At 40.3% G+C, this 17,240-nt stretch overlaps 1 protein-coding gene across 7 annotated transcripts in view; it reads right to left on the bottom strand.

Annotated features, from left to right (window-relative positions):
* Positions 1 to 16,235, bottom strand: part of PHF8 (PHD finger protein 8) — a 101,487-nt gene extending 85,252 nt beyond the window's left edge. For 2 of the 7 annotated variants that reach the window (XM_043458493.1, XM_043458487.1), the window contains exons 1-2: positions 15,372 to 15,767; positions 13,979 to 14,168 (exon numbers count right to left, since the gene is read on the bottom strand). In XM_043458493.1, the coding sequence (XP_043314428.1) occupies positions 13,979 to 14,076 (98 nt within the window). In that variant the 5' untranslated portion in view covers positions 14,077 to 14,168; positions 15,372 to 15,767. The other 5 variants (XM_043458492.1, XM_043458490.1, XM_043458489.1 and 2 more) reach the window with 5 other exon arrangements.
* Positions 16,236 to 17,240: the final 1,005 nt, after the last annotated feature.

Consider the following 17,240-nt stretch of genomic DNA (forward strand, 5'->3'; position numbering starts at 1 on the left):
AGAAGAGGAAGACAAAAACAAAGACCATGAGAAAATACTTGAGGATGTAATAGTTGAAAACTTCCCTAAAATGGGGAAGGAAATAGTCACCCAAGTCCAAGAAACCCAGAGAGTCCCAAGCAGGATAATCCCAAGGTGAAACATGCCAAGACACATATTAATCAAATTAATGAAGATCAAACACAAAGAACAGATATTAAAAGCAGCAAGGGAAAACAACAAATAACATATAAGGGGATTCCCATAAGGATAACAGCTGATGTTTCAATAGAAGCTCTTCAGGCCATAAGGGAATGGCAGGATATACTTAAGGTGATGAAACAAAAAAACCCTACAGCCCAGATTACTGTAGCCAGCAAGGATCTCATTCAATTATGAAGAAGAAATCAAAAGCTTTACAGACAAGCAAAAGCTGAGAGAATTCAGCACCACCAAACCAGCTCTCCAAGAAATGCTAAAGGATCTTCTCTAGACAGGAAACACAGAAAGGGTGTATAAACTCGAACCCAAAACAATAAAGTAAGTAGCAACGGGATCATAATTATCAATAATTACCTTAAATGCAAATGGGTTGAATGCCCCAAGCAAAAGACAAAGACTGGCTGAATGGATACAAAAACAAGACCCCTATATATGTTGTCTACAAGAGACCCACGTCAAAACAAGGGGCACATACAGACTGAAAGTGAAGGGCTGGCAAAAGATATTCCATGCAAATAGTGACCAAAAGAAAGCAGGAATAGCAATACTCATATCACATAAAATAGACTTTAAAACAAAGGCTGTGAAAAGAGACAAAGAAGGACACTACATGATGATCAAAGGATCAATCCAAGAAGAAGATATAACAATTATAAATATATATGCATCCAATATAGGAGCACCGCAATCTGTACGACAAATGCTAACAAGTATGAAAGGGGAAATTAACAATAACACAAGAATAGTGGGAGACTTTAATATCCCACTCACACCTATGGATAGATCAACTAAACAGAAAATTAACAAGGAAACACAAACTTTAAATGATACAATAGACCAGTTAGACCTAACTGATATCTATAGGACATTTCACCCCAAAACAAGGAATTTCACCTTTTTCTCAAGTGCACATGGAACCTTCCTCAGGATAGATCACATCCTGGGCCATAAATTTAGCCTTGGTAAATTCAAAAAAATTGAAATCATTCCAAGCATCTTTTCTGACCACAATGCAGTAAGATTAGATGTCAATTACAAGAGAAAAACTGTTAAAAATTCCAATATATGGAGGCTGAACAACACACTGCTGAATAACCAACAAATCACAGAAGAAATCAAAAAAGAAATCAAAATATGCATAGAAACAAATGAAAATGAAAACACAACAACCCAAAACTTATGGGACACTGTAAAAGCAGTGCTAAGGGTAAGGTTCATAGCAATACAGGCTTACCTCAAGAAACAAGAAAAAAGTCAAATAAATAACCTAACTCTACACCTACAGCAACTAGAGAAGGAAGAAATGAAGAACCCCAGGGTTAGTAAAAGGAAAGAAATCTTAAAAATTAGGGCAGAAATAAATGCAAAAGGAACAAAAGAGACCACAGCAAAAATCAACAAAGCTAAAAGCTGGTTCTTTGAGAAGAAAAATAAAATTGACAAACCAGTGCACCAGCCCTGAGCACTTGTCTCATGCATCCAACCTGGGAAAGTGCTCAGGGCTGGTGCACTGGGAAGACCCAGAGTGATGGGATTGGGAGGAAGTGGGAGGGGGTAGATCAGGATGGGCAACATGTAAATCCATGGCTTGATTCATGTCATGTATGCAAAACCACTGCAATATTGTAAAGTAAATTAGCTCACAACTAATAAAATAAATGAAAAAAAAATTGACAAAACCATTAGCCAGACCCATCAAGAAACAAAGGGAGAGTATCAAATCACAAAATAGAAATGAAGGAGAGATCCAAACGGGACAATACAGATACAAAGGATCATAAGACACTACTGATCAGCAACTATTTTTCCAATAAAATGGGACAAACGTGGGGAAGAAACCGACAATTCTTAGAAAATACAACTTCAAAATGACCCACGCAGGAAGAAATACAAAATCTTAACAGACCCATCACAAACATGGAAATTGAAACTGTAATCAGAAATCTTCCAGCAAACAAAGCCCAGGACCAGACAGCTTGACAGCTGAATTCTACCAAAAATTTAGAGAAGAGCTAACACCTATCCTAATCAAACTCTTCCAGAAAATTGCAGAGGTAGGTAAACTTCCAAACTCATTCTATGAGGACACCATCACCCTAATACCAAAACCTGACAAAGATGCGACAAAAAAAGAAAACTACAGGCCAATATCACTGATGAACATAGATGCAAAATCGTTAAAAATTCTAGGCAACAGAACCAAAACCATATTAAAAGATTCATAATCATGGACCAAGTGGGCTATCCCAGGGTTCAAGGATTCTTCATATCTGCAAATCAATAACATAATACACATTAAATGGAAACAATAAAAACCATATGATTTATCTCTAGGTGCAGGAGAGCCTTTGACAAAATTCAAGCATCCATGTATGTAAAACCCTCCAGAAAGCAGGAATAGAAGGAACATATCTCAACATAATAAAAGCTATATATGACAAACCCACAGCAAACATTATCCTCAATGGTGAAAAATTGAAAGCATTTCCCTTAAAGTCAGGAACAAGACAAGGGTACCCACTCCTACCACTACTATTCAACATAGTTTTGGACGTTTTGGCCACAGCAATCAGAGCAGGAAAAGAAATAAAAGGAATCCAGATTGGAAAAGAATGAGTAAAAACTCTTACTGTTTGCAGATGACATGATCCTCTACATAGAAAACCCTAAAGACTCCACCAGAAAATTACTAGAGCTAATCAATGAATATAGTAAAGTTACAGGATATAAAATCAACACACAGAAATCCCTTGCATTCTTATACACTAACAATGAGAAAACAGAAAGATAACTTAAGGAAACAATTCCATAGAAAACTATATTTATAGAAATACAATTTCTAGAAAACAATTTATTTCTAAAAAACAATTTGTAGAAAACTATAAAACACTGGTGAAAGAAATCAAAGAGGACACAAATAGATGGTGAAATATACTGTGTTCATGGATCAGAAGAATCAGTACAGTGAAAATGAGTATACTACCAAAACAATCTATAGATTCAACGCCATCCGTATCAAGCTACCAACGGTATTTTCATAGAACTAGAACAAATAATTTCACAATTTGTATGGAAATACAAAAAACCTCGAATAGCCAAAGCAATCTTGAGAAAGAAGAGTGGAACTGGAGGAATCAACCTGCCTGACATCAGGCTCTACTACAAAGCCGCAGTCATCAAGACAGTATGGTACTGGCACAAAGACAGAAATGTAAATCAATGGAACAAAACAGAAAGCCCAGAGATAAATCCACGCACATATGGACACCTTATCTTCGACAAAGGAGGCAAGAATATACAATGGGGAAAAGACAACCTCTTTAACAAGTGGTGCTGGGAAAACTGGTCAACCACTTGTAAAAGAAGGAAACTAGAACACTTTCTAACACCATACACAAAAATAAACTCAAAATGGATTAAAGATCTAAACGTCAGACCAGAAATTATAAAACTCCTAGAGGAAAACATAGGCAAAACACTCTCCAACATAAATCACAGCAGGATCCTCTATGACCCATCTTTCAGAATATTGGAAATAAAAGCAAAATTAAACAAATGGGACCTAATTAAACTTAAAAGCTTTTGCATAACAAAGCAAACTATAAGCAAGGTGAAAAGACAGCCTTCAGAATGGGAGAAAATAATAGAAAACAAAGCAACTGACAAAGAGTTAATCTCAAAAATATATAAGCAACTCTTGCAGCTCAATTCCAGAAAAATAAACGACCCAATCAAAAAATGGGCCAAAGAACTATACAGACATTTCTCCAAAGAAGACATACAGATGGATAACAAACACATGAAAAGATGCTCAACATCACTCATTATCAGAGAAATGCAAATCAAAACCACAATGAGGTACCATTTCATGTCAGTCAGAATGGCTGCTATCCAAAAGTCTACAAACAATAAATGCTGGAGAGGGTGTGGAGAAAAGGGAACCCTCTTACACTGTGGGTGGGAATGGAAACTAGTACAGCCACTATGGAGAACAGTGTGGAGATTTCTTTAAAAATTGGAAATAGAAATGCCATATGACCCAGCAATCCCACTGCTGGGCATACACACTGAGGAAACCAGATCTGAGAGAGACACGTGCACCCCAATGTTCATCGCAGCACTGTTTATAATAGCCAGGACACGGAAGTAACCTAGATGTCCATCAGCAGACGAATGGATAAGAAAGCTGTGGTACATATACACAATGGAATATTATTCAGCCATTAAAAAGAATACATTTGAATCAGTTCTAACGAGGTGGATGAAACTGGCCTATTATACAGAGTGAAGTAAGCCAGAAAGAAAAACACCAATATAGTATACTATCGCATATATATGGAATTTACAAAGATGTTAACGATAACCCTGTATGCGAGACAGCAAAAGAGACATAGATGTATAGAACAGTCTTTTGGACTCTGTGGGAGAGGGTGAGGGCAGGATGATTTGGGAGAATGGCACTGAAACAGGTATATTATCATATGTGAAATGAATTGCCAGTCCAGGTTTGATGCATGATACAGGGTGCTCGGGGCTGGTGCACTGGGATGACCCAGAGGGATGTGATGTGGAGGGGGGGTTCAGGATGGGGAACACATGTACACCATTGGCGGATTCATGTCAATGTATGGCAAAACCAATACAATATTGTAAAGTAATTAGCCTCCAATTAAAATAAATAAATTTATATTTAAAAAAAGAAAAAAAATGTAAAAGGATGAAAATAGACCCCTGACTTATATTACTCACAAAAAATAACTCAAAATGGATTAAAGATTTAAATATAAGACAGAAAACCGTGAAACTCCTAGAAGAAAACACAGGAGAAAAGCTCCTTAATGTGGACATTGGCAATAATTTTTTGGCCGTGACACTGAAAGCACAAAGTGACAAAATCAAAAATAAATAATATCAAAAAATAAATCAAAAATTTGGTTTGGCCATATCAAACTAAAAAGTTTCTGCTATGCAGAAATAAAAAGGCAACCTATGGAACAGGAGAAAATACTTGAAAATCATATGTTAAATATTAAATAAGGGGTTATTATTTAAAAAAAAAAAGGAACTCCTACAGGTCAACAGCAAAAAAAATCTGGTTAAAAAGTGGGCAGATGAAACACATGAAAAGATGTTCAACATCATTCATTATTAGAGAAATGCAAATCAAAACTACAGTGAGATATTATGTCAATATAATGGCCATCATCAAAAACTACAAACAATAAATACTGGAGATGGTGTGGAGAAAAGGGAACCCTCTTGCACTACTGGTGGGAATGTAAACTGATACAGCCACTATGGAGAACAGTATGGATTTCCTTAAAAAAGTAGCAATAAAACCACCATACAACCTAGCAATCCTACTACTAGACATATACCCTGAGGAAACCAAAACTGAAAAAGACACATGTAACCCCATGTTCACTGCAGCTCTATTTACAATAGCTAGGACATGGAAGCAACCTAGATGTCCACTGACAGATGAATGGATAAAGAAGCTGTGGTACATACATACCAAGGAATATTAGTCAGCCATAAAAAGGAACACATTTGACTCAGTTTGAATGAGGTGGATGAACCTAGAGCATATTATACAGAATGAAGTCAGAAAGAGAAAAACGAATATCGTATATTAATGCCTATATATGGAATCTAGAAGGATGGTACTGATTAGCCTATTTGTAGTGCAGCAAGAGACGCAGACACAGAGAACAGCCTTGTGGACACAGTTGGGGAAGGAGAGGGTGGGATGAATTGGGAGAGTAGCATTGAAATATGTATTTACCATACATAAAATGGAGAGCCAGTGGGAATTTGCTATATAACACAGGGAGCTCAAACCTGGTGTTTTATAATGACCTAGAGGGTTGGGAGGAGAAGGCAATGGCACCCCACTCCAGTACTCTTGCCTGGAAAATCCCATGAACAGAGGAGCCTGGTGGGCTGCAGTCCATGGGCTCGCTAAAAGTCGGACACGATTGAGCGACTTCACTTTCACTTTTCACTTTCATGCATTGGAGAAGGAAATGGCAACCCACTCAAGTGTTCTTGCCTTGAGAATCCCAGGGACGGGGAGCTTGGTGGGCTGCCGTCTATGGGGTCACACAGAGTCAGACACGACTAAAGCGACTTTGCAGCAGCAGCAGCAGAGGGTTGGGATGGGGTGGGAGGTAGGAGGGAGGGGGCATGTGTATACCTACGGCTGATTCATGTTGATATATGGCAGAAACCAACACAATATTGTAAAGCAACTATCCTCCAATTAAAACAAAAGACATTCAGATGAACTGAATAGACACTTTCACAAAGACACACAGATGGCCAACAGATACATGAAGGCATTATGCTAAGTGAAATAAGTCAGAGTACTCTATGATCTCATTTATATATATATATATGAAAAAAACCCAAACTCACAGAAAAAGTGAGATTTGTGGTTACCCTCCAGAGATGGGGGTGGGGTGGGAGAATTACATAAAGGTAGTCAAAAGGTACAAACTTCCAGTTATATATGTATTGAGGATATAATTCACAACATGATGACTATAGTTAACACTGCTGCATGGTATATTTGAAAATTGCTAAGAGCAATTCCTAAAAGTTCTCATCACAAGCAAAAAGCTTAGTTTTCCTTTCTTTTTTGTACTTACATGAGTTGATAGATGTTAACTAAACTGTGGTAATCATTTCATTCTACACCTTACTGTGGTATAGTTATCGCATCTATACCTAATTGTGGTAATCATTATACTCTATACCTTAGACAGTACTGTATGTCAACTACATCTCAATAAAACTGAAATAAAATAGACTGAGAAAAAAGAACAGAGCTTCAGCAACCTGTAGACTAAAACAAAAAACGAACCCAAAGAAATCCACACTCAGAAATAGCATAATCAGGAAACTCCCTGATGGTCTAGTGGTTAGGACTCGGTGCTTTCATTGCTGTGGCCCAGGTTTGATCCTTGTTCAGGGACTAAGATCCCACAAGCCATGTGGTACAGTCAAAAAAAAAATAAATCAAATTTCTGAACATAAAAAAAGACAAAGAAAAAATCTTGACATCAGTGAGAAAAATGACATTTCCTAAAGGAGAATGCCAATTTAAATGACAGATCTCTTAACAGAAACCATGGCAGCCAAAAGGCAGTAGCACAACAGTTTTCAAGGGCTGAAAAGAACTAGAAACCTAGAATCTGGAATCGGGTGGAGAGGGAGGTGGGAGGGGGGATCGGGATGGGGAATACATGTAACTCCATGGCTGATTCATGTCAATGTATGACAAAACCCACTACAATATTGTAAAGTAATTAGCCTCCAACTAATAAAAATAAATGGAAAAAAAAAAACCTAGAATCTGATATCAAATGAAAAGACCCCCTCAGCAATTCTAGGGAAATCAAGACATTCTTATATGAAGGAAAACTAAGAGTATTTGTTGCCAATAGGCCAATTCTAAAAGCATGTCTAAAGGATGTTCTTTAAACAGAAACGAAATGATAAAAGGACTCTTAACAACACCAAAAAGTAAGACAGAACAAGGGAAAGACTGAAACTATGGGCACATACAATATATTTTCCTTCTCCACTTGAGTTTTCTAAATCATGTTTGACAGTTGAAGCAAAAACTATACTACTATATGATATGGTTCTCAACATATATAGGTGAAATATTTAAGATAACTATAGCAGGGGAGCATAAAGAAATTTAAAATAAGATTCCTACTCTTCACTCAAACTAGTAAAATGTCTATACAAGTTGATTGTGATAAGTTATGTATGTATTATGTCAATGCCTAGAACAAGAACTGAAAAAGCTATACAAAGAGATATACTCAAAAACATTATAGATAAATTTATATTTATATTTATTTTATATATATATCTATATGTATATCTAAATTTATTATAGATAAATCAAAATGGAATTCTTGAAAAGATTTAAGTAACTCAAAGGAAAGCAGGAGAAAGAAAACAGAATGAACAGAGAAAACAAACAAAACAAATTACCAACTTATGCCCTAACACATCAATAATTGCATTAAGTATATATGGTCTAAATATACCAATTAAAGCGATTAGCAGAGTGGAAAAAAATAATTCCAAACTTATACGCTGTCTACAAGAAACTCACTTTATATATAATGGTGTCAGTTGAAAGTAAAGGGATATAAAAAGACACAAGGCAACCATTAATGAAAAGAAAGGAGTCTATATTTTAAAGTGTATATATTTTAAAGTCTATATTAATATCCTATAAAATGGACTTCCATGCAGATAAAATTGGCAGTGACAGAGAAGGATGTTACATAATAATTAAAGGGTCAATCCACCAAGACACAGCACTCCTAAATGCATCTGCATCAAACAACAAAGCTGCAAGATATTAGGCAAATGATAAAACTGAAAGGAAGAACAGAAAAATTAACAATTATACCTGGACGCTTCACCTCTTTCTCAACAACTGACTGAACAATTATACAGAAAATCAGCAAAGACAGAGAAGAATTCAGCAACACCATCAACAGGGGTAAATCAACATTTACAGAAAACTCCTCCAAACATCAGCAGGACATACGTTCTTTTCAAGTGACCATGGAAACATCTACCAAGACAGACCATATCCTGGGCCGTAAAACAAACCCCAGTAAATTTAAAGGAACTGAAATTGTACATAGTATATTCTATGGAAACAAACCAGAAATCAGTAACAGAATAACAGGAAAATCTGCAAACACCTGGAAAGTAAACAACATACTTCTATACAATTCACAGGTCAAACATGAAGTACCTAACCTAATTAAAAATTAGAGTGAACTACATGAAAAGGAAAACATCAAAATTTGAGGGACATAGCTAAATCAGTACTAAGAGGAAAACTGACAGCATTAAATACTTAGAATACAGGAAGAATCTCAAATCAATAACCTAAGCTCCCATCGCAAGACATTAAAGGGTACAAAATGAACCTAAAGCAAGCAGAAGGAAGGAAATAATAAAGTGTAGAAATCAGCGAAGCTGAAAACAAAAACAATAGGGAAATTCAATGAAATAAAAAGCTTGCTCTCTGAAAAGATCAATAAAACTGACAAATCTATAGCAAGTCTGAAAAGAAAAAAAGAAGATATCAGAAATGAAATGAGATGTCACCACAGAGCCAGCCTGCAGACATCAAAAGGATAATAAGGGAATATTATGAACAACTGTATACACTAAATTTGACAACTTAGAAGAAATGAATCAATTCCTTGGAAAGCACAAACTACCACAACATATCCAATATAAAATAGACAATTTAAATAGTTCTATAACTATTAAATGAATTGAATTGATAATTTTTTTTTGAATTGATAATTTTAAAACTCAGAAAAAAAAGACTAAAGATAGTTCAGTTCAGTTCAGTCACTCAGTCGTGTCCGACTCTTTGCGACCCCATGGACTGCAGCACACCAGGCCTCCTTGTCCATCACCAACTCCCGAAGTCCACCCAAACCCATGTCCATTGAGTCAGTGATGCCATCCAACCACCTCATCCTCTGTCGTCCCCTTCTTCTCCTACCCTCAATCTTTCCCAGCATCAGGGTCTTTTCAAATGAGTCAGCTCTTCGCATCAGATGGCCAAAGTACTGGAGTTTCATAAGTAAAGTGTTTAGCATAATGACTGGCAGACTAGCTAGTACTCAATAAACAACGGTCATTACCATTTTATTTAAATCATCACAACCTCTCTTGGGGAAACTGAGACTTCACAGAGATGAAATCCTTTGCTAAAAAGTAACAGTCAGAATTTGAACCCAGATCTGAAGCCAGTGCCAATTTCCCTAGAGTTTAAGAGTTCACACCACAGCCACCACCTTGGGGATGTGCCAACCAATACTTCCTTTATAGATAGGAAAACTGTAAAGGAGTGAGGTTTTGTCAAAGCCCCAGATATATGCTTGCCAACTAACTTCCCCCACTAGTGTACAACAAGGTTTCTCAAAAGTTAGGATATATCAGAATCTACCTGTTTGTTAAAATAGACTGCTGGGTTCCAACCCAAGAATTCACATTTTTAATAAATTTCCAGTTAATGAACCACATTTTGAGAACAACAGTGTACAGTTATGATATGTTAGCCCACCCATCCCACAATATCAGAGGCTGTCACACTCCACAGAATGGGAAGGAATTGAGACAGAATAATACTCTAAATCAGTGGTTCTGAGAGTGGCTCCCACTCACATACTGAATCAGAAATCCTGCAGGTGGGGCCTACCTATCTCATTTTTTAAGAGGTCTTCCAAGTGATTCTGATACATGCTAAAGTTTGAGAACCACTGCTCTACAAATCAAAGTGCTCTTCAAAATCCAGCCCTTTACAATAGATGAATGGAGCTATACCTTGTTTTTTCCACTTTTGAGAATCTGGTCTCAAGCCAGATAATTCTAAGTTCAAATCCAGACTCAAAGAGTACCTTAATTCCATGAGTTCCAGATTCTCACCAGCAAAATGGAATAATCATCTTTCTTGTTATAACCTTTCCAGGAAGTAACATGGCATTACTAACCCCTAACTGGACTTTAAGAAATCTGGCCTTTGGAAGTCATCAGAGATATGAACAGATTTATATCATCTACAGGCGTCTGTGGGCTTAACTACTGTGGGCAACCATGAAAAATGCACAATATTTAGTAATTTTCAATTATACTAAAGTACTATGAGCTTAGGATGTGTGTATATGTATGTGTGTGTGTGCATGTGCATGTGTGTGCATGTGCGCAATGCACTTAGTAACCAAGAATAGCCACCAACCAAGGACCTGATTCTCAGCTGGCTTCCTTATTCTCTGGCAGTCCATAGAAAAGCATGGTAAGAGATAAAATTTTGGTCTCTTTCATGGGGAAAAAAATTAAGGCAGTTAACTTATGTCAGGGTATGCACAGAAACACAGGACTCACCACAAAAATGTGATTAAGGAGGGGCCTGGCCCATAAACACATTTTCATATTGTAAATTTGGAATTCTTAAAGGCCTCAGTGGTACTCCATATAAATGTCAGGTCTCTACTGTGCAAAGATGCTTACCACAATGTTTTCCTTTTTGTTTCAACCAGCACCCAAATAAAAATGCCAAACATTTACAGAAACCCTAAAGTTTCCCTCATATCATAGTATTATTTATAATATAAAAAAGTAGAAACAACCCAAGTATCCAACCTCAAAGGAAATGACCGAGTAATGATGACACAGATATATGATGGGATATCAGAAATCATGTTTAGATCAATATTTAATGACTTTAACTTTATAATGTTAAGTAGGAATAAAAATCATGTTACAAAATGGTGTTTATAATACAATCCCACATTGTATTGGGTTGGCCAAAAAAACTGGTTCAGGTTTTTCTGTAAGAGGTTATAGAAAAACCCAAATGAACCTTTTGGCCAACCCAATAAAATATATGTTTATATTCTAAGTCAAACGATGGGAGTTAATGCAACAAAAAATTAAATAGTAGATTGTGCTGGATAAAAGGCCCATAGATGATTTTTATTTCCTTCTTTATTCTTTTCCTGTATTTTCTACAATAAGCATGTCTCACTTACATAGTCAGGGAAAATTTTTTAATATTATTTGAAAACGAAATATCTAACTTCCAGGCTTGGATTTGCATTAGATGAGATAAATGGATGCCAAGTCTCTGTCATGGAGCCTGGCACACAGTAAGCACTCAGGAAGCATTCAATCCTATTTCCTGTTCCCACAATGCAGAGTTAGGGTGTCTGTACTGTGTGCAGAAGTTCACTTTTCAGGTTTAAACCTACACAATCCAAAGCAAGGGCCACAGGCAATGAATCAAGAAGATTCATTCATTTGGTCATTGAAAAATGTACTCAGCATCTATTACATGTTTAGCATTGAACTAGGTTCTGAGGATACCAAATATGAAAAGATTGCATCTCTGCCCTGAGGTAGCTCTTGCTAATGAGTGACAACAATATATTTATAACTATGATATGATGAAATAATTACTTTCAATAAGAATATACATAAAGTGCCATGGGAACCTAAAAGGAGGCCTTCTACAAAAGAGGTATGCTATGAGTTGTAAATGGAAGGACATTAGTGGGAATATCATGTGCAAAGACAAAGAGGCACAATGAAGTACAAAATCTCCCCAGAACTATAAGTAGTTCAGTCTTTCTGGGATATAAAGAACTAGGGAGGAGGAGTGGTGGTAAATGAGACTGAACAAGTATATCACAAAAGGTTTTGTCTGTCACACAAAAGAGACTGATTTTTATTCTGTAGGAGGATCACTGAAAGAATTTTAAGCAGAGGAGTGACTTGATCAGCACTAGCAAAGATACCAGAAATCCTGAAAGACATCTTTTTTTTTTCTGAAAGACATCTTAATCCCATTTCCAGGGGAAAGAAAAAGGCCCCATCATCTAAGTCTGTCCCCTCTTAAATGAAATAATATGAGGCAGTAAACAGAACTCTGCACCTGGCACACAGTAAATACTCAACAAAGATCAGCTCAATATGAATTTGGATGTGCTGCATGGGGCAGTCCCTGCTAAGAGTAGAATTTTACCAGTACCAACACCTTCAGTTTAGTCTTGGGTGTGGTAACAGGAACACCTCCTTTGGAAAGTGCACGTGTGGTCAGTCACTAAGTCATGTCTGACTCTTTTCGACCCCATGGACTGTAGCCTGCCAGGTTCCTCTGTCCATAGGATTTTCCAGGCAAGAATACTGGAGTGGGTTACCATTTCCTCCTCCAGGGTATCTTCCTGACTCACAGATTGAACCCACGTCTCCTGTGTCTCCTGCATTGGCAGGTCACTAGAGACCCTGTGAAGCCTCCCTTTGAAAAGGACTGATAACAACTGAAAATTCTAGAACCTAACAACATGCAACAGCAGGAGGGCGCCATACACTGTTTTGTTGTACTCCAATGTACAAATCCTCTCATGGTTTTCTTTCCAGAGCTGGGACATAAGTCCCAATAATGGGATAATATTACAGGTTTATTCCACACACTAACCCTTCTGGAATCCTGGGTGACAGGTGCTTATGTGCACACATGGTTACCTGGAGGGAATTCATTAGTGGTTTTACTCCTACTGTTTTACCCAATATCTCCTCTGCCTAATTCAATTTACCTGGACGGTTCTGCAGCTAATACTGTAGAAATAAAATACTACTGCATTTCTGCCTCCATTTACTAGGTGCATGCAAAAATGCTTTAAATAAAGAGGAAGGATGTATTAGATATATTTTATCTAATAGATAAAGAAAACACTCTGTCTGCCTGAAGACAAAGAGGCTCAGAGAAGCAAAGCAACTTGTCCAAGGTCACTCTGATAGTAAGCTGCAAAACCACAACTCAAATCCATGTTTGTTGGACTCAAATATCTCAAAAATGCAGTACAGTCTCTCCCAAAGCCAGCCTCTGAGGAAAAACAAAATTACCAGAATACAAAGATGATACATTCTTTGTAACTGAAATGAAAGTATTTTTCTAAGAAAAAAAAATAGAAGGAGGATTCAAAGTAGAAATATATATAGGAAAAGAAAAAAGAGGAGAAACCAAATGTCAATGTTAAGCTAGGCCATAATCTACAAGGAGGGATGTAAGAACCTGTGTCTGGGGGTGGGTTGGACCTAACTATCCCGGAGAGAGGGGAAATTAAGTTTCTGAGGAGGAACCTGAACCAGAGTTGAGAAAGGAGCAAGCCCGTGAGCACCTGGCCACTGCACCCTGTCCAGGGTGCCCTGCCCTCCTTACCTGCCATGAAACCAGTCCTGGCACATGTCACACTCGATCATGAAGCGGGTCACATCGTAAGGCAGCCGACAGAGGCAATACACTGGTACTGAAGCCATCTTCACCAGGCCTTGGAGCGTTCTGCAGTGGGCCAGGTTCTTAGCTTCAAAAGGAGCAGGAGGCGGCAGCACGCGTCCCCTCTGGACCAAGCCTGGGCACAAACGACACTTTTACAGAGTGAATCAGGTCCCCCAGGGTACCAACCCTCAGCTCTCAAATGGACAGTTACCGCTGCCGCTGGGATGCAACACAGCTGGTTGGAGACGTAGGGGGCAACTGGAGAAAGTCCACGGGCCGCTTTAACAAATAAAGAACAGCGCTCTGCTCTCGAAGCTTTATTTCCCCTCCTTACCTCCTTCAGCCCCCTGGGTCAGTGATAACTTCTTTCCGGATTTCAGGGAAAGATCTGACGCCTTTTCAGGAAGCTCCTTTAATCTCTAACTGCACCCTCTCCTTGTTAGCAACGCTGCTTCCCAGGGCTCTCTTTATTATGACGCAAACGACAGCCTAGAGGATGAGGCTGGGGGTATCTTAGAAAAAGCCCCTTCTCTCAATCCAAAAATAGAGGCAACAAGAGAAAGAATAGGGATCCCTGGAAGTCCTAAGGTTACTCGAGAATTACCTCGATGCCTACAGGAACGAGGCAGACAAGACTAGGCGCCCAACTAAAATCACAGTTCTGGGGTCGTGTTCCGAGAGTTTTAAATGATCTGCTCCTTCACTTTCAAACTTATTCCATCCACGACCAGACGGGAGTCTCATCACCCCAACAACTGAAATAAATCTCAACCTCAAAACTAATCAGCTCACTCACTACTTCAAAGCTGACAGGCTTCTGTTGACCCCAGAAACTCAAATAGTTCGCTTCAAAACCCCTGAAACTGACTAGAATTTCCTCACACTCCGCAACCAAGTGAGGATTTTCCTCCCACAGCTCTGAAATTGGCAGACATCCCCTCACAGCCCCCCTCAAACTGACCAAGACTCCTCTGCCCCCTTAAAACTGACAGGTATCTCATCACAGATCCCAAAGTGACAGGAATATCCTTCCTGCCCCCGAAACTTAGGAGAATCTCCTCACGCCTCCCAAATTGACAGGAACCTCCTCCTGCCCCAAACCTGACAAGAACGTCTTCGGTCCCGAACCCTAAAGGGACCTCCTCATCCGTAAAGCTGCAGAGAGTCCTCAAGCCCGCGCAGCTCAGTCCTACCGAACTGCCGCCGGCCAGGCTCGCTCCGGAGCGGCTCAGCGTCTTGATCAGCGGGAGGCTCGGCCGGCAGTTCCGGCCCCACAGGCTGCGCGCGCCGAATTGTGGGATCGTCACGGCAACGCGGCGAACCTCACTCGCCTTACCCTCGAACCACCCGCTGGGTCTCGCTGGTCGCCCCGCGGTGCTTCAGGGCAGCTTTCTCCACAGCTCTGCCTCGGGCCCGGCCGTTAGGGCCTACTGGAGCCCTCGGCTCGGGCCTAGTCCGGCGGCCGCCCAATGAACGGGCTAGCGGCGGCGTCGCTGGGCTGGCAGGAGATCGCCGCGAGCAAACCAACGAAGAAAGAGACGAACCGGCGGCCGGGTTGGAGAAAAGCAGTCCGGAAAGTCGCTGGGAGATGCTCAGTGGCGGTGTTAGGCAATTCGTAGTAGTCAATAAAGTTTATTCAAAACAACGAGGAAGTTGGGGCGGAGAGAGCAGGAGAAATACGGGGTAAACAGCTACCATGTTGAGAGTGGCGGCACCGCCGTGGGGAGGCGACCCAACCGCCATCTTATGAGGTCCAGACTCGCGAGGTAACCGCGGCAGAGGCGGGCCCCGGCTCCCGCGTGACGCCACGAGGGGCGGAGCGTCACCTTGGGAAGCAGGGCGGGGCTCAGCCACCTTTGGACCCGCTGGACTCCCCAGGTACCCAGTCGACGCCAAGGACCCGGAACCAAGAGGCGGAGGGGCCGCCATCTTAGGCGAGGCAGGCACTTGGCTCCATTTTGAGTGGGGCCAGAGCCTTGCCTGCCTTCCCCCTCCTCCGGGCAAGCAGGGAGTTAAGCACCCACCACCAACACAGACACTGAGACACACACATACTCTCGTTATCTCTCTTCTCACTCCTCCCCAGCTTTTTCTTATGAGAGGGGGTGAACTCTACGACTGTGCGCCGCAAACTTAATAGGTGGCGGCAGCGTGGGGGATGGGGGGAGGGCGAGTACTCACAGAGGCTCCTGTTCACTGAGCACCTTCAGCAGGTCGGCCTGTTTCACAGGGTCTCCAGGTCTTTAATCTTCACCCTGCAAGAGAAGCTATCATCCCCGAGTGAAGACACGGGCTTAGAGAAGCCAAGCTGCTTGAGTTTCAGAGCCAGAAAGTTGAACCTTGCACTCTACTACCCCCAGGGCCCTGCCCTCAGTCCCTCCATAGAGCCTCTGTCAACTCCCCAGCTCCCTCTGAAATCTCTCTTCTTTGGTATTCCCCAACGCCGTCTGGGCTTCCCTGGTGGCTCAGCTGGTAAAGAATCCGCCTGCAGCATGGGAGACTTGGGTTCAGTCCCTCGGTTGGGAAGATCCCCTGGAAAAGGGAAACGCTATGCACTCCAGTATTCTGGCCTGGAGAATTCCGTGGACTGTATAGTCCGTGGGGTCACAAAGAGTCAGACCGGAAGGAGCAACTTTCACCCACACCACCCCCCTAGTTCAGTTCAGATACAATTGAAGGGTTTCCATGTACCTGTCCCATGATTTTCTTACTACAGCCTGAGGATGGAGTAGGATGGAGTAGAATAGGTTGAGGAGATGGAACTCCACACACATGCTTCAGGGTGGCGCTGGTTTTCTCAGATGGTCTAGAAAATTCTCTAAGAATCCTCTTACTATTTCATTTTCTTAACGGGTCCCACTGCTTTAGAAAAGAAAATACGTGTGTGCACACTGATTTCCTAAGTGATGAGGGGGTTTGGCCCTGGGGATAGAATGATGAAAAAGAGGTACACTGCAGTGGGAAATTGCCAGCCAGCGCAGGAGACAAGGCTGCAGGTAAATGGTTGGAATACAGCATCCAATAAGTACACAGATACCTCTTGCAAAATGTAGAATGAGGCTAAGAAAGTGCTCAGAAGCTGCTTGATGATGTCAAGGAAGATTTCAGAGAGACTTGGAGAGTATATAAAAGTTCACTAAATTAACAAGAACATTGTATGTAAAAGGATTATGATGTATAAATGGGATTCCCAGGTAGCTCAGTG

This window comes from Cervus canadensis, chromosome X, assembly GCF_019320065.1.
Source record: "Cervus canadensis isolate Bull #8, Minnesota chromosome X, ASM1932006v1, whole genome shotgun sequence".
NCBI lineage: Eukaryota > Metazoa > Chordata > Mammalia > Artiodactyla > Cervidae > Cervus > Cervus canadensis.